General features: G+C 41.8%; 1 protein-coding gene across 11 annotated transcripts in view; it reads left to right on the plus strand.

Annotated features, from left to right (window-relative positions):
- The window catches only part of LOC114893208 (ankyrin repeat and KH domain-containing protein 1), a 122741-nt gene that overhangs the window by 102306 nt on the left and 2195 nt on the right, over positions 1-18240 (plus strand). For 4 of the 11 annotated variants that reach the window (XM_029218831.1, XM_029218838.1, XM_029218833.1 and 1 more), the window contains 9 exons: positions 1448-1597; positions 1763-3375; positions 6299-6475; positions 8125-8376; positions 8920-9068; positions 9794-9958; positions 13035-13144; positions 17311-17484; positions 17641-17983. In XM_029218831.1, coding sequence (XP_029074664.1) covers positions 1448-1597; positions 1763-3375; positions 6299-6475; positions 8125-8376; positions 8920-9068; positions 9794-9958; positions 13035-13144; positions 17311-17484; position 17641 — 2791 coding nt within the window. In that variant the 3' untranslated portion in view covers positions 17642-17983. Of the gene's footprint in view, positions 1-1447; positions 1598-1762; positions 3376-6298; positions 6476-8124; positions 8377-8919; positions 9069-9793; positions 9959-10237; positions 10702-13034; positions 13145-17310; positions 17485-17640; positions 17984-18240 lie in introns of those variants that run through there. The other 7 variants (XR_003792849.1, XR_003792850.1, XM_029218832.1 and 4 more) reach the window with 4 other exon arrangements.

The following is an 18240-nucleotide window of genomic DNA, read 5'->3' on the forward strand; positions in this document are numbered from 1 at the left end:
TCTCCCTCAAAAAAAATAAATAAATACAAATACCAACACCCCTGCAGCTAACTTTGACAACTCCCTTCATTCACACTGCTTTATACTTAAACCATGATGGGGGAAATGAATAAAAGCAGACAGGAGCCATTGCTTTTAAATGTTTCACACAATCCAGAAGGTATTTCTAGCCTCTGTTCATGCTTTACAACAGGGAATCAGAATAAGACATAGGTTTGCTAATGTGCACTTAATCACCAAAGGACTAAGATGTCTGAGTTTTTATTCTGTAATTTTTCTAAGACTTTGTGTCCATTAAAAGCAAACAAAAAAGGAAGAAGTCTTGGCAGAACAGAAGTGATGCACAATTGATGATCAGATTGATTTAAGTATTATTCATGGCCTAGTCTATGCTCTAGCTTTCAAAATAGCTAAATATATTCTTCCCAGTTTGTCTACATTAGGATATTAAATTTTGATCATGAAATGTATTTTAGAGTCTACAATTGGGTATTCTTCTGGAAGGTATAGTTCAAAGTTTGAGGGTCCCTCCCTAGGAGGGAATCCTGGCAGCCAGCAGTGACCACATGAAAATAATGGGTGTTGCTCTCATTTGGTTCTGCCAGCAAACACTGGGTTTCTGTGATAATCCTGCAGGACACCCAGGCCATCTTGTCAGATCCCAAAATCAGCCTCTGGTGTTTTCTTACACAAGTGGAAGTCCCAGGCTCCACTTGTGGATTGCTTTTTATGTACAAATCTGAGACTTTATTTTTTATTGCTAAGTAAACTTGTTGACACTGATAAGCTGCCTTTATTCATTTTCAGTATGGAGTTTAACAATGTGGTATGCATTATTTTAATTTTGAAAGTATCAATATATGATCATTGCAGCTTAGTTAACATGTGATAGTTTATGCAGATTTGAATGCTGAGATCATGAGTGACTTAAATATAATTTTTTTAAATGGCAGTGTGTTTTTTACCTTCACTAAATTAAATTCAATATAATAAGAGGTCAGTTTCTAAAATAAAAACTTCTAGTAATTTCCTCTTTAAGGTTTGAGAAATACTATTCTACAAATGTTCATGAACATACTTACTGAGACATCTTTTTTTTTTTTTATTAATTAATTTATTTTTGGCTGCGTTGGGTCTTTGTTGCTGTGCGCGGGCTCTCTCTAGTTGCGGCGAGCAGGGGCCACTCCTCCCTGCGGTGCATGGGCTTCTCACTGCGGTGGCTTCTTGTGTTGCCGAGCACGGGCTCTAGGCGCGTGGGCTTCAGTAGTTGTGGCACGCAGGCTTAGTTGCTCCGTGGCATGTGGGATCCTCCCAGGCCAGGGATTGAACCCATATCCCCTGCATTGGCAGGCAGATTCCCAACCACTGTGCCACCAGGAAAGCCCGAGACATCTTTTTTAATAGACCTTTTGGTTTCATAAGCTCATGTGTGGTCTTCATTTTGTAGGTCAAAGAAATTGTCTGTTCCAGCCTCAGTGGTTTCCAGGATAATGGGAAGAGGAGGATGCAACATCACTGCAATACAAGATGTTACTGGTGCCCATATTGATGTGGATAAACAAAAAGATAAGAATGGCGAGAGAATGATCACAATAAGGTAATTGTGAGATATATATATCGTTAGTTCTATGAGGAAATTAAATTTTATCAGAAGTACATTTTTGTTAGGTATGGTACAATCAAGAATTCTGTTTCATGATAAAGATTACCTAGTTTTGTATATTTTTGATCTTGTTCTGTTTTTTGTTTGTTTTCTCCCCAGGGGTGGTACAGAATCAACAAGATATGCAGTTCAACTTATCAATGCACTTATTCAAGACCCTGCTAAGGAACTGGAAGACTTGATTCCTAAAAACCATATCAGAACACCTGCCAGCACCAAAGCCATCCATGCAAACTTCTCATCTGGAGTAGGCACCACAGCAGCTTCCAGTAAAAATGCATTTCCCTTGGGTGCTCCAAGTCTTGTAACTTCACAGGCAACAACATTATCTACGTTCCAGCCCACTAATAAACTTAATAAGAACGTTCCAGCAAATGTACGTTCTTCTTTCCCAGTTTCTCTACCCTTAGCTTATCCTCACCCTCATTTTGCCCTGCTGGCTGCTCAAACTATGCAACAGATTCGGCATCCTCGTTTACCCATGGCCCAGTTTGGAGGAACATTTTCACCTTCTCCTAACACTTGGGGACCATTCCCAGTGAGACCTGTGAATCCTGGCAACACAAATAGCTCTCCAAAGCATAATAATACAGGCCGTCTACCTAACCAGAACGGGACTGTTTTACCCTCAGAGTCTGCTGGACTAGCTACTGCCAGTTGTCCTATCACTGTCTCTTCTGTAGTTGCTGCCAGTCAGCAACTGTGTGTGACTAATACCCGGACTCCTTCATCAGTCAGAAAGCAGTTGTTTGCCTGTGTGCCTAAGACAAGTCCTCCAGCAGCAGTGATTTCCTCTGTGACAAGCACTTGTAGTTCCCTGCCTTCTGTCTCCTCTGCACCTATCACTAGTGGGCAAGTTCCCACCACATTTCTGCCTGCAAGTACTCCTCAAGCACAGCTTTCTTCACAAAAGACGGAGTCTTTCTCTGCCATGCCAGCCCCCAAAGAGAAAGTGTCCACACAGGACCAGTCCATGGCAAACCTGTGTACCCCCTCTTCAACTGCCAACAGCTGCAGTAGCTCTGCCAGCAACACCCCAGGAGCTCCAGAAACTCACCCATCTGGTAGTCCCACTCCTCCCTCCAATAACACACAGGAGGAAACGCAGCCATCCAGTGTGTCTGATTTAAGTCCTATGTCAATGCCTTTTGCATCTAATTCAGAACCTGCTCCATTGACTTTGGCATCACCTAGATTGGTTGCTGCTGATAATCAGGATACCAGTAATTTACCTCAGTTAGCTGTACCAGCACCTCGAGTTTCTCATCGAATGCAACCCAGAAGTTCTTTTTACTCGGTGGTACCAAATGCAACTATACACCAGGATCCCCAGTCTATTTTTGTGACAAATCCAGTTCCTTTAACACCACCTCAAGGCCCACCAGCTGCAGTGCAGCTTTCTTCAGCCATGAACATTATGAATGGTTCTCAGATGCACATTAACCCAGCAAATAAATCTCTGCCACCTACGTTTGGCCCAGCCACACTTTTCAATCACTTCAGTAGTCTTTTTGACAGCAGTCAGGTGCCAGCTAACCAGGGTTGGGGAGATGGTCCACTGTCCTCACGAGTTACTGCAGATGCCTCTTTCACTGTTCAGTCAGCGTTCCTGGGTAACTCTGTACTTGGACACTTGGAAAACGTGCACCCTGACAACTCCAAGGCACCTGGCTTCAGATCACCTTCCCAGCGAGTTTCTACTAGTCCAGTTGGTAAGTTATTATAACTATCATTACCTCACAGTTTGGGGCTTTAACAACATAATCTAACCTTCCAAAATAATAAAGCATTTATTTTGTACATAATATTGCATGATCTTTTAAAGAAATGAAGGTGTGTCATAAATAGTAAAGACCCCTTAATGACTGCTGATTGAGTGGCCAAAATGTAGGTAAGTCACTCACATATGAGCTGCTTTATATTCTCTTTTATGATCTCTCTGCACCTCATTTCAAGGAAGTTATACCTTGTGTCAGTCCATTTTCTTAGAATTGGTATAAGATGATATTAATAAAAAAGGACTCATAGGATGCTTCAAGCGTTCCAAATTTACAGACATTTTTTAAATCATAGTGATTGCCTGCATTTCTGAGATTAAAAAGGTTGGGTTACGAAGGTGTTTAGGTTACAGTCCATAATCTACATTCTTTGTTTTCAGTCTTGGGTGCTCAGAATGAATATTAAATGATGTCATAACTCTATATTATTTATATTAGATGGAGCTATTTGAAGAGATCCAGTCATGTATAGGCTCATATTTAACAACAAAAAAAAAACATTTTGAATCAGCTGTTCTTTGAAATTAGAAATTAGCTGCTGAGGCAGGATAAGAAAGATTTAGAAAGATAAGAGGCTAGTGGTGGCTTGGAGATATTTGGAAAACCAGAATCTATTTTCCAGAGTCTAAGGGCCAAATTTTAGTCCAATCTCTTTGCTCTATTCTGAAAAACAAATTAGAAATTGTGGCTGACCTAGAATGGGGGTAATAAGAACTAGTGCCACTTAGCATTTTTCTTCCAGTTGAAAAACTGTCCCATAGCCCATCTTTCCTTTTTGCTAATTATAAACTGATCTAGGTTGTTTAAAATTTGTGAGTTTATGGATATGGCATAGCCTTAGCTTTTCTATCAGATATGTTTCCATTTACTTATCTTTTCAGGAAAACATAGCTGTTACATCATCTTTTGAATAGAAATAAAGCTTGCATAAGACAGTCTGTGGTCCAAAATATTCTCTTGGATTTTTTTCTTCTTTTCTATAAATAGGTATCTATTTTAACTTTTCATTTTGGCAGACTAATAAAAAGGTTTTCAGAGGCCCCAGAATGAAAGAAGAGCTCATTGCCAGTGCTCAGACTGTGGTAAAAATTAATTTTTTAATTAATCCTTGACTTGATTGGCACTAACTAATACGTGAATTTAGAGTGCCTTAGCTAGAGTGGGACTTCAGATTTCTCATATTCCAATGTTTGAGCTCTTTGCACTCCACATTCTATATCCCAGAAGATGTGCAGATTATAAATGGCTGGAGAAAAGAAAGTCAAGGAAATCATCCATCTAGTTTGGTAGCAAACAAGGTTTGGGAACCTGAATTATTCAGATCTATAACATCAAAATTATTTATTACTAGTTAAAAAATTATTTTTTAAAAAAGCAAGCATTAATCCTTGACCTTCCTTCCGGGGTCCAGGATTGATTAAGCTTGGCTTCATTTCTTAACTGCCTGGGTGGTTTCTTTTGTTGATGCTCTTCTTTCATGGGTATAGTTTAGTTTTCCTAGTTTGCAGGTAAGAAATAGTGATACTTAAAAAGACGGGAAAGCATGTGGAGAAACTGGAACCTTCAAACACTGCTGGTAGAAACTTAAAATGGTACGTCATTTGGAAAAACAGTTCAACAGTTCCTCAAAAAGTTAAAAAGAGTTACCATATGATCCAGTAATTCTGTTCCTAGGTATACCCAAGAGAAAACATGTGTCTACACAAAGACTGGTACATAAATGTTCATAGCAACACCATTCCTAAGAGCCAAAATGTGGAAACAGTCCAATGTCCATCAGCTGATGAATGGAAAAACAAAATGTGGTATATCTGTATAAGATATTATTCTTAGTATAATGTATATTCTATATTATGAGATACAATGAAAGAAATGAAGTACTCATTTGTGCTACAACATGGGTAAACTGAAAACATTTTGCTGAAAGAAGCCAGTCACAAAAGACCACATATTATATAATTCTTTTTATATAAAATTTCCAGAATAAGCAAATCTAGAGAGACAGAAAATATCTTAGTGGTTGCTTAGAGGTTCAGATATGGGGTAAAGGAGGATAGAGAGTGACAGATAATGCATACAGGGTTTCTTTTAGGGTAGACAAAAATGTTCTAAAATTGATTGTGGTGATGGTTGTACAACCCTGTGAATATACTAAAAGCCTTTGAATTATATACTTTATAGATGAATAAGACCTGCTTGAAAAGTTTTGAATTTTTTATGTTGATATTAACTACTTTTTTCTGAAATGAGTACCTATAATCCTTTTCCAGATCCTTGACCTCTTTCCCTAAAATGTTCTCCAGAGAAAGCAATGGAATTTGAGAATACTGCTAAATTCAGACTCATGCAAACTAGATAGAAACTTTGATGTAGTTTGCAGCTGATTTTTTTTTTAATCAGATGGAATACTGAAATTATCTTTAGTTGAATAGTATGCTTTCCTTCCATGTTAGGAAGCAAACATTGGTAGGTTTTGTTACTCATCTTGCACAGGAAATGACTATAGTTATATAGATGAACAGCTATATTTCTAAGTGATGGGTAACACAACATGCTCTTATTTCATGTCCCCTCCAATGAAAGCTTTGAGATTTATCTAGAACATACTCCAGGTGACTGCCATTCCTAAACATTGGGCTCACATTTCTATATTTAGTCCTGCTTGGTGATATTCTTCTGGACTGTAAGAAAAAAATAGTTTGGGGACATACAGTATGATATAAATGGATTCTTATTGCTGTGATCCACAAAATAAACTGCATTCTTTCTTCTTTTTTAAAGAGGAATTAGGTAAGCTTTGGACATTCATTTTTAAAGCCTTGGCTAATTTGATGTCTTGGACCTGTTTTTATTTTAGGGTTACCATCCATTGACCCATCAGGCAGCTCCCAATCTTCCTCTTCTGCTCCTCTGACAAGTTTTTCCGGCATACCAGGAACTCGGGTTTTCCTGCAAGGGCCAGCTCCCGTTGGGACTCCCAGTTTCAACAGACAACATTTTTCTCCCCACCCTTGGACAAGCGCCTCAAACTCATGTAGGAATCCTGGAGGAACTCTTCCCAAAGAGTCTTGAATAAGTTATTAAACCATTTGTTTCAGGGAACGCTATATTGTAACTTTAGTAATCTAAATTGTATGCAAATACCCAAGGTTTGTATTGCAGTCATGTCAAAAATTATCAGTCATTTATAGATAGAAAACTTGAGAAGGGTCAGGCTATTCTTCCAAGCCAGAATTGAGATTACACTGAGACTTGGATCAAGAAAAGAGGCACTGGGCTTCCCTGGTGGCGCAGTGGTTGAGAGTCCACCTGCCGATGCAGGGGACAAGAGTTCGTGCCCCGGTCCGGGAAGATCCCACATGCCGCGGAGCAGCTGGGCCCGTGAGCCATGGCCGCTGAGCAGCTGGGCCCGTGAGCAATGGCTGCTGAGCCTGCGCGTCCAGAGCCTGTGCTCCGCAATGGGAGAGGCCACAACAGTGAGAGGCCCGCGTACTGCAAAAAAAAAAAAAAAAAAGAAAGAAAAGAGGCACTACCAGTAGTTTTATAAGACCCTTTGGGGACAGTATTGTGAAATAATTTCTTAGGTCTGAAAAGAAGTTGAATTTAAGTATCTGGTCAGTTTGGTATGATTCCTCATTTATTTTTACATTTGAGGAAACTGTATGATTGCTATTTATAAGTGAAAATATTCCTCTGTTCTGACTTATTTCAGTATTTAGAACAGATGAAGTTCTAAAAGGATTTGAACAGGATTTGATTTTTTTTTAATGAGCATCATGAGAAAGTCAGTGAGTATTGGCCCTTTGACAAGGAAAACTACCCATATTACCTGAGAGTCCCATTAAGAAACAAAGCTGTGAATTGAATCCTACAATGCTTCACTAACATTTAACCTTCCTTCCTTATGGGGAAAAATAAGGGGCTGTAGAAAGAGAAAAAAGAAAACAGCTAATAATTACAGAGGACCAGCAGCTATTTTCCAGATAATATGATAGTTACCGTGCAAACATAGCCACATTTAAGTTAATTTAAAATGTGACAATATATGTTTCGAGAAGATTCTTTAGAACTACAGTAAGGAGAATTCCCTGGTGGTCCAGTGGTTAGGACTCTGCGCTTTCACTGCCGAGGGCCCGCGTTCAAACCCTGGTGGGGAAACCAAGATCACGCAAGCCAGCAGAACTACAATAAGAATAAATACGACCTTCTTCCTTTCTAGCCTTGTTCAGTTCAACTTGAAAAAATTCTTTAGACTAGTCTGTACTTACTATATTTTTAGACTATTTGTTTATACTTACTACAGGCAGAAGTAGTATAGGATAATATTTATAGAACTTACATATTTTCTTTTTTTTTAATTTACTTATATATTTGGTTGTAGCAGGTCTTAGTTGCAGGAGGTGGGCTCCTTAGTTGTGGCATGCAAATCTTAGTTATGGCATGCATGTGGGATCTAGTTCCCTGAGCAGGAATCGAACCTGGGCCCCCTGCATTGGGAGCATGGAGTCTTAACCACTGCTCCACCAGGGAAGTCCCTGTATATTTTCATTTGAATGATCTTGTAAAATGAAAATTTTTTTCCAGAACCTATGTTGTGGAACAGATCTTTCCAACAAGGTTTCTCATATTCTTATAATTAGTTTTTATATGTAATAAAACAATAGAGAAATATTTTGCCACCAGGTGACTCTCCTATTCCATCTGTTTCTTCGGGATCATCTTCACCTCTTTCAGCCACTTCTGCCCCACCAACATTGGGCCAACCGAAAGGAGGCAGTGCCAGTCAGGATCGAAAGATACCTCCCCCCATTGGAACAGAGAGACTAGCCCGGATTCGGCAAGGAGGGTCTGTTGCACAAGCCCCTGTGGGGACCAGTTTTGTTGCTCCTGTTGGACACAGTGGAATCTGGTCATTTGGCGTCAATGCCGTGTCAGGTACAGTTACAGCGTCCTCTGTCTGGAGGGATATCTCGAGTAAGTTGTGGGATTTTGCCATTTAAACTTAGTTCCTTACCTAAATAAATAAGCTTATTAGTTCCTGCACTTAACCAGTAAGGTTGTTTAAACCTTTGAGGAGTTCAGTCCAGTCTCAAAGTCTGGAATGTTTGTTTGGAGTATACATAATAATAGATGTAATATGTATGATAGTAATATATATAAAATAATAAATACAGACTTGATTAGAAGTAAAAGATTCAAAGCATACTTCCTTTCCTTCTTAAGCTTTTCATTATAGAATAGGACAATCATTTGATTTCTTTCAGAGAGCACTTAATCTTTTGCAGGACAGGTAGAGTGTTTGGGGTATTCAGAGTACTCCAACCCAGTTTTCCAGGAACTTGTATTTTGGTTTGCAAAGATTTTCATGAATGTGTCCTGAGCTTCTCAAAGGAATGCTTTTGATTAAATTTAGTATGAAAAAATCCAGTGGTTTATTCCAAATAAATATCTAACCTTGATCTCAATTCTTCTTTCTAGAAGGCTTATCAGGTTGGTCACAGTCTGTGATAGGGAACCATCCAATGCATCAACAATTATCAGACCCAAGCACATTCTCTCAGCATCAACCAATGGAGAGAGATGATTCTGGAATGGTAGCCCCCTCTAACATTTTTCATCAGCCTATGGTAAGCAGTTTTGTGGATTTTTCTAAAGTGAGCTGACAAACATCATTGTAACTTGTTTAACACATTGCCAGCTAATGTAGTCACATGTTAAGGAGGAATTTGTACTGAAATAATTCTCCCTTTTGGTATAACTAGTTTGTTTCTATGACTTTGCCAGATCTTTTATCCAGTTTCAAAAGTGGATTATGTTGTTTACATTAGTTTGTCCTCAAACTATCCTGAAGCCCTCGTCTTCCCTCCAAAACCTGAGAGATTTGGGTTTTGCTGCTTTGCATTTGGCTGCCACAGCTTAGAGAGAAGCCTCTTCCTCTCTGAAAAGCTGGCTGTGAGCTCCCCATTGCCCTCTTGTCTCCTCTGAGAGCTTCCAGGCTGCCATAAAGCCAGATTGTGGCTGCAAGCAATCATGTAGAATTCCCCTTTTCTTGGCAGAAGCTTATTAGTAAATCCTAAGTATGGAAAGTTGAGGGTATTATATGTGTTCATCAAGTATTGGGAATTTCCTGATGATTTGATATTGGATTTAGTTGTTTTGTTTTGTTTTTCTGTTCTCATTGAAAAATGTTGCTGACACAAATAACCACTTTTGGTTTCCCAAGACTGTACAGTGTTGCTATACTTACAGGATACTCTGGAGTTCTTTGAATGAAGGGAAATAAGAATCTATGCTGGTATTGTGGAATCATCATTTACAATCATTTCATGATTACACCTTTCTGCTGTTTTAGGGTCTACCAATTTCCATGTATGGAGGCACCATAATACCCTCCCATCCTCAGCTTGCTGATGTTCCAGGAGGCCCTCTGTTTAATGGACTTCACAACCCAGATCCTGCTTGGAACCCTATGATAAAAGTTATTCAAAATTCAACTGAATGCACTGATGCACAGCAGGTAAAATGGACTTAATGCTCTTTTATTTTTCAGATTTATGATGTCATTCTTTTAATTCTTTGGGTAGTGCAAGTTCTGAATATCAAAAGTCATGACATCTGACTACCTTGAACTGAATTAAGTTTTTCAATATCAAGATGATGCTACTTAACATTTTATCTCATGTATGTGTATTCTTCCTAGGCAGAAACAGTGAATTACCATTGCATTTATATATTCATTTTGTAAATGTCTAAAGATTCCTAATTAGAAATTCCAATTTTTCCTCCCCCTTTTCAGATTTGGCCTGGCACGTGGGCACCTCATATTGGAAACATGCATCTCAAATATGTCAACTAAGTTAGAAGGTCTTACTCTTTAGCCTTGTTTGAGAAACTTTTGACCTTGGAAGAACCCTGGGGATTTTTTTTTTAATGTGCCTAAGAAATATTCTCTGAGGCTTTAGCAATGGAAATTTGATTGCCCATTGTATATGAACAAAGTGATTTCCTATCCATCTGATTATGTTCTCTGGTTAGTTTAGCCATTTTGAAATTAGTGCTTTGGGCTAAACATACTGAATGCGATTTGTATGCAGAAGAGAATTAGATGATTACATGTTTCAACCTTTTAGGGTGGTAAATACATGTACAATTGTTTACATACTTAAAATGAAAAGGTTGAGTAAATTTCTTGTCATATAGTGGCTCTACTTAATGTGGCCTGTATTAATGTGAAATATTTACCAGAATATTCAATAAAAAGATGAACAGTGTTTAGAAGTGGGGTGTGATCCTTTCAGTGGTCATGCAGGTACTACCCAATCCACAATCATACTGAACCAGGTTGTTAATACCATATTTGTGATAGGCTTCTCACATTTTACACTTTAGAGTCCATTCTTAGCCTGCCTTGAAAAAGCACTTTTAAGACTAGTTGTATACTTATTCTGTGTTAAACATTCCTTGTTCTTTTGTTCTCTTCTGTATCATTTTAAAAGTGAGAATGTTTCAAGCCCCTGCAATGTGTCTTATCTGACTTTAGCAGATAGGCCATTAAAAGGTTTAGCTCTTTGTGGATCATGAGTATGTCAATAAGAACAACAGGATTTCAGTCAGATGACACTGAAAAAACTTAGGGACACCCAAATCATCCTTCAGATTCCTTTTGTGCTTCCTGACTTTTTTATCTAAAGATTATATTGGTTATAGGTGTTTAAGTTTTATTTGGGTTGGGACATAGGAGGGGGTGGGGGTGACTCCTTTAATTTTGTTGTATTGTTGAATCAGCTGAATAATGTCTATAAATATGTGACTAATTCTGGGCTTAGTTCCATGAAGAGCCAATATGGTCAACAGGCTAAACTCATGAACACTGGAATGGAGTGCTTTGGCCAAACTATAGGCTATGCCAAGAATCTGATGCAGTAGAGAAGAAAAAACTAGCCCAATGAAAAGAACAGTCATCAACTTGACTGTTCATGTTTTAATATGGTTGAATTACCTGGTCTTAGATAAAAGCGAGCTAAAAAAGAAAACAAGAAAATGTTTGAGGTGATAGAGGAGCCAAAACACACATTAAGGCAAAGAAGGATGCACAGAAAAATAATAACTAGGGGCAGAACCATACCAGAAGCACTTTTCTACTCTCCTACCAACAGAAGTTCTTAATCTTCTCTCCCTTGCTCCTAGAGCTGCCACTAGATGAGACACACCATGTTTGTTCTGTGTTAGACATACCTGGTTGGTTTGTCTTCCATATCATTTTACATATGAGAGTGCTTCTGTAAGCTCATTTCTTATTTTCTATTTTGAATGGATTTGGAAATTATCACTGGTATTGAAGCTACTGCCTTTGTAATGCTTAATAACCACATCAAGTAGTCTCAAGAGACCCCCTTGAGGGGACCAAAGGACCCCTGGGATCACCTACATATCTTGCTGTTTCCACTTACCACTAATAACCAAAAAAATCACCTAATATTAGTGAAATGAATGAAACTACTCTTGATGAAACATATACTAGAGAGAGATAATATTAAGTAAATTATTCAGTGGGACAAAAAGTGAGTTTTGTTCTATCTTAACTATTTAAAGTACACTTGAATTATTGGAAGAGCTCTTCCAATATCTTCTACACCTTGAGGACAACAGAATGAGAAATTTTATCTCAGATCAGGAACTAGAACCCATAAGAAGAGGACGCAATTATGAGAAACCCCTAGAAGGATTAGGAAAAAACAGGAGCTGTGCAGTTTGTAGCAGTTATTTAGGATACTCTACTTCCTGCCCTCTTACCACCACTGCCTTCTTTTCTTTCTATTTGAATCCCAGTAACCTACTCCCCACTCCATTTTGCCTGCTAATCTCTTCCTCTGTCTTGCCTCTTCCTGGCATTACTTTACTGCTATTTTACCAACCTGAACCTTGGATTAAACCTAGCTCAGGTAAGAACTTAATTACTTTCAGAATATACAAGGGATTTGTGGGGAGGCAGAACGGGTAGAGTGGAACAAGAGTCAGAAACCTAAATTCTGTTTCCATTTCTGCCACTTTAAGCTATACGACCATAGGCAAATCATTTCTCATCTCTGGGCTTCACATTCATCATCTGTAAATGAAACAGTGTAAATGAACTCAAAAGGGTCTCCTAGTTCTAACAGATTCTCTTGTCTTGTGATGAGAATGTATGGTATGGGACTACTAGAAGCCAGTACATTGCTGAGATTTGAGGGCCCCTACCATTTGTTCTTACATGGAATCAAAAATCTGCTGTTGTGAGAGCCATTATTGATTTTGGGAATTTAGTGGAGGCAGAAGAAAACCTTGCATACCCATAGTGAGCCCTCAAGTCATTAAGAAACATCCTGCTGAAAAAAAAAAAGGAAAAGAAAAGAAACATCCTGCTGAGGCATAGATCAAGCCCTATGAGAATAACAGCTCATTCAAGGAACAAAACTGTATCATCAAGGTTTCTGGACCCACTTATTTCAAGTAGTGTTCAATGTAATAAAATACCACCACCAATAAAATTCTTGATGTTTTTAAGACCCTTTAAACCTATTGTGGCTACAGTGTGCTGACTTGCCCTTTTATAGGCCAGTCTGCTTCCTTCAGTCCCTGCTCTCAAAGGGGAAATCTCATCACCTCAACTAACGAGACCGAAGAAGAGAGTTGGACAGCCAATGGTGGCCTCTCTTAACCAGAGGTAAGAAATCTCAGGACTTGGAACTGTAGTTTCCATCTTACAGATTCTGGCCAAGTCCTCTTTCCAATGTCAAAGTTAGTACAGGAGGGTACCATCCTTAGTCTGAGGTAGCTTTTAGAAGGGGAAAGGCTGGTCATATTAGAGTTTCAAGCCAAATAGAGGAGTACAAGTAGTATACATGGTTCTGTCCAACTGTTTAAGACCTTTGTACCACATTGTAAACCCAGGAAGAAGCAAACAAACTGTAGGAAAACAGCTTCTGAACATCTTGTTCTCTAACTAGCCCTAGAGCTCTTCTACTAAGAATTGTGGATGGTTGTGACGTCTTCCCAGTGGACCCTGTCCTGGGGTGAGGGACTCTGATAATGCTGCATTTTCTATTCCTCAAAGATTTGTCACCATGTGTCAGTGTTATTTGACAGGTTACTTTACCTTCACTCTCTCCTGTAGGAAATGGGTGAGAGAAACTTGAGTGTGTTAAGACCACCTCCAAAAAAAGGGCAGGAGCTTGGGCTTGAAGACCTAATTTGGAAAACAAGATTGTGAATCTGATGCTCAGATTGCAAACCTATTTTGTGACTACTTTTCACCTCTTCCTGTTTTATCTTAATGGTACTGATGTGAGTTCAAAGTAATTTGCCTGGTGGCAGAGACCTGGTATTCCCCTACAGGTTTAATCAGATCTCTGGGGGTGGGACCTGAGCATAAGTTTTTTTTTCTTTTTTGGAAGCTTCTGTACTCTAATGGGCAATCAGTGTTGAAAAACCTCTGATTTAAACTCTTCATCCTTCATCCTGGTTGAATGGATGATGAATCTGGTTTTCCCTCTAAAACCAACTGCCTATTCTCTAGTTCCCCAGCCCTTACAGCGCACAGTGTCTCAAAAAAAGTAAGCTTCTAGTAGTACTCTTACAGTAGTAAGACTGCTATAAGTCTGTAACTGCTGCTGCTGTTTTATAATAAAGATTAATAGAAGGATCACTTCCACACTGATCCTTCTTGAAAACCTTTGACACTTCTAGTTCTCCTACTCTCACTGGTCTTTCTCAGTCTCCTTCGGTGAAATCCTCTTCCTCCACTACCCCTTAAATAAATGTTGATATGCTCAGGTCTCTTCTTTTGGTGTATCTTCTCCCCAGGTAATCTCATCCCACATTCTTGGATTTTACTCCACGCAAATCTGAATCACTTGCCCAGAGTTCTCCCTCTGTAGCTTCAGACCTGTATATCTGGCTTCTTACTGTGCTTCTCCATCTGAACATTCCACACACATTATATATTCCCCAATATAAGATATGCTCCTCCCCTTGTTTTCCCTATTATATTAGGTGGTACTACTAGCTACCAAGACTCTCAAGTCAGAAGATTGGGAATTATCCTGGCTTATCTCCTCTCCCACCCCACCCTTAAATCAGTCACTTACCCTTCCTCCTCTGTGTATCTGTATCTCCTCCACTTCTCTCCATCCTCGCAGCAACTGCCTTTTTGCCTACCCTATTTCACTAGGCTGGAGTCTTCACCTCCAGTCTCACTGTCCTCCACCCCATCTCCCACTCCCCTCACTAGACTACTTACCTTGCTTAAAAGTTGAGTTGTCATAGATGGTTCCTTCACAATCTGATCCCAAGCCTTACCCTCCAGCACTTCATTGCTAAGACACTTCACTTAGGCATACACCACTTTGTAAGAGGCTCAAAAACCTTTTTGGAACAATAAAGTATACATATCCTTGCTACCTGAAGTGTGATTCTGAGGACATGCAGACCTAAGGGTCTGCATCACCTGGGGTTTTATTAAAAACCCAGAATTTCAAGTCCCACCTACTGTATCAGAATCCTTATTTTAACAAAATCTCCAGGTGCTTTATGTGCACATTAAAGTTTGAGAAGCAATGACTTGTAGTCTTTTTTTAAATGAGTCAAGAAATCAGAGCTGAGGGGAAATCTGATGAAGCCAGTGCTTTAGTAATACTGATAAATGCATGAAGTCAGGTGGTCTACAATTAATTCGTGGTGGGGTGGCATTGCTGAGGGTATAGTGATTCTGAGGAAGCCAAACAGCAGACAACTGGGTCGAGATTTTTTGTGTATACAGGTACTAGACTTAGTACTTACTCTCCCACCACCTCTCTCCTGCCTCCTTTCATATCACTGTGCCTACATCAAAAAATCTTCTCTTTAAAGGCCAGACTCTCTGATCTTACTTTCCAGAAGGCTAAAGACCAAGCCCTCCTTAGCAGCCCCCAGTCCTTCCTTAGTTTCCTGAGGTTAGCTGTGACAGAGATCAAAGAACTGGACTCTCCTATCTTCCAACCTTTATTCATCCTTTAATCAGTCCAGGTATCACTTCTTCCAGAAAGCCCACTCTCCCTCCCTGACCTACCCTGATGGCTGTGCACCAGGCCGTCAAGGCACTTTTCACCCTGTACTGAAATTGATTAATGGGAGGCATTACACAGCTGTGCCTAGGGGCACATGCTCGAATCAGACACACTCAGGTATGAATCCCAGCTCCTCCTCCTACAAAATCCGTGACTTTGAACCATGACTTAACCTTTCTGGACTTTGGTATCCTCACCTGTAAAATGTGGCTAATAACAGTGCTTTACTGTCCAAAACTATTGAGAGGAATGGATGAATTAATATATGGCAATAACGTGTGCCATACCTCACCTGTCCCCAGCGTCCGCTATAAACAGTAAATAGTAAATAGCTCAGTAGCTGCCTCGCTTATAGGCGTAGGCAGGCTGGCCAATTTTGGGCCAGGAGGAACTGGAGGCCGGTGCGGCTCCTGGAACTCCTTCCAACTTTCGCTGAGTTTGGTGCTTCCTCCCGCGAGGGTAGGGCGGGATCATCGGGTTGATTGACGGCCGGCCCGCCCCCGGCTTGACGTAGTCCTGGTGTTGTTGCTGCGGCCGCACGTGGTCAACTGAGTCCGCCTCAGACTCGGCTGCGCCCCGCGTCCTCAACACTAGCACCAGCCGCTTGCCTTCCTGCTCGTCCCGCCCGCGCTATGTCCACACCCACCAGCTGCCCGATTCCTGGAGGCAGGGACTGGCTGCCTGACTGCTACAGCACCACGCTGGGGGGCACACTATACAGCACTACCCCCGGAGGTCAGCGGCCAGGCCAACGTGTGCGTGTCGCGGGACGTGGGTGGGGAGGTGCGAGCCTGGACTTGCCTGCAGGCCCCTCTGCAGGTTGTAGCTTTGACGGGGGTGAGTGCTTGGAGCCGAAGCCCAGTTCCCTAAATTCTCAAAGTGATGCAACACGGCCTTGTGCCTAGTTTCCGAGTGACTGGGAAATCATCACTATGGCCTGGGTTCTGGGCCCCTTGCTCACCCGGCCTTCCTGACTTTGCCGCCTGGGAGCAGGAGCCGAGGCCCCAATTGTGTGTGGCTTCACCAGGAAGCAACCGGGTCTTGCAAAGCTGCAAATGCAGGACTCTGGCAGTTGGGGGCAGGAGCTTCGGGTCTCTGCGCTGGCTGGCTTGACTACTGGCTGACTGGTGTAGCAGCCTGGGATCATGCCTGCTCAGGGGTTCCTACCACGGAGGCGAAGGGGAGGGGTGAGAACAGGGTAGGGCCTTTGGAGGACATGATTGGGGCCAAGTTCCTCTAGGCTGAGCTGAACCTGACAGGACTTGGGAGGGGTCAGGATAAGAACAGTGTGTCCCTGTATTTCACAGGAGGAACACCGCTCCTCCCTGCAGGATATCAGAGCCCAGGTGGCAGCAGCAGCCTTCGTATCTGCTCTTGGCTTCCTCATCCAGCTGAGGCTGGAGGGCTAGGCCCTCCCTTGTGAACCAAAGCAATGAAGTTCCGGAGCCAGCAGAGCAGGACAGGAGCCTCCTGAAGTACTTGAGCTCCAAGTTTGGTGCTCCTCCTACAGCCAAGACCTGAAGCTCCCCTAAACTAAAAGCCCCTGCCTAAACCAGCTGGGATGCCCCACTTGCTCTATGGTGCTTAGACACATCTTGGGTAGGCCCAGGAGACTTTTAAGTGCTGTGAAAGCTAGTCAGCTGAGATCCTGGCCGGGCTGCAGAGCAGTAGCCCTTTAAAAAATGGGAAGACGTGACCCCTTGGTCCCTAAAAGGCCTGTGTCTGGGGTCCCACACAGCTCTGTACCCAAGCTCCTGCCTCTTACCTAGCCCCTACCCCTTGACAGGCACCAGGATCATCTACGACCGAAAGTTCCTGCTGGAGTGCAAGAACTCACCCATTGCCCAGACGCCCCCCCGCTGCCTCCCTCAGATTCCGGGGGTCACAACTCCTCCAACAGCCCCACCCTCCAGGCTCGAGGAGCGGAAGAAGCAGAAGGAGACAGAGGAAGAAATACCTGGTAAGGAAAGCAGACCCTAAAATTAAAAAATGGCTTTGAGCCCAAATGCCCCAGTTAAGTAGAGTGGGGGTTCGATTCTGAGAGGGGCTCCTTCACTGACGCTGAACCTGCAGACCCCAGCCCAGCAACCAGTCCTCCTGCCTTTTCTCTCTCCAGATGACGCACAGTTTGAAATGGACATCTAATCCAGTGAAGGTGACCCTGTGTGTGGAGTAAGAGGAATCCCTCACGCTGCTGCTGCTACCTCCTTTTTCTGGGGTATCCAAAGGCCAGCTGGCCTCATCTAATCCAGAAGGGGGTGACATGGTGGTTCTGGGCCTCCCTTAGCTCTGAGGCAGCTAGACTGGGGATAGGAATGGGCAACTTGCCAAGCCCTTAGTTCTACTACTCTTTGGTCTGTAGGCACTCCTCCCAACCCCTGGCCCCTGGCTCAGGCTGAGGCTGGGGCTGGGGGATGGAGAATGTCACTGTCTGACTGCTTAGTAAACATTCAAAGAAATGCCTTGGCTCCAGTGTTCTCCTCAATGCTGATCTTCCCATCTCAGCCATAAAGCTAAGGGTCCCAGCAAACCTGGTTAGGATCAGAGGTCCCAGGTTCCTTCCCAGCTCCCACTGGGCCCACTTCCAGCAGCACTTAGAGCCTGAGGCAGGCTTTGGGGGCAGGCCATAGGAGCTGTCAAACCATAAACAGCAATAGCCTGACCCCTGCCAAGGGCTGTTCCAGCCTTTCCAGGAAGCAGCCTTCCTGGAATCAGG

The sequence above is a fragment of the Monodon monoceros genome, unplaced genomic scaffold, assembly GCF_005190385.1.
Source record: "Monodon monoceros isolate NGI ecotype Baffin Bay Population unplaced genomic scaffold, NGI_Narwhal_1 Super_Scaffold_12, whole genome shotgun sequence".
In the NCBI taxonomy this organism is placed as follows: Eukaryota; Metazoa; Chordata; class Mammalia; order Artiodactyla; family Monodontidae; genus Monodon; species Monodon monoceros.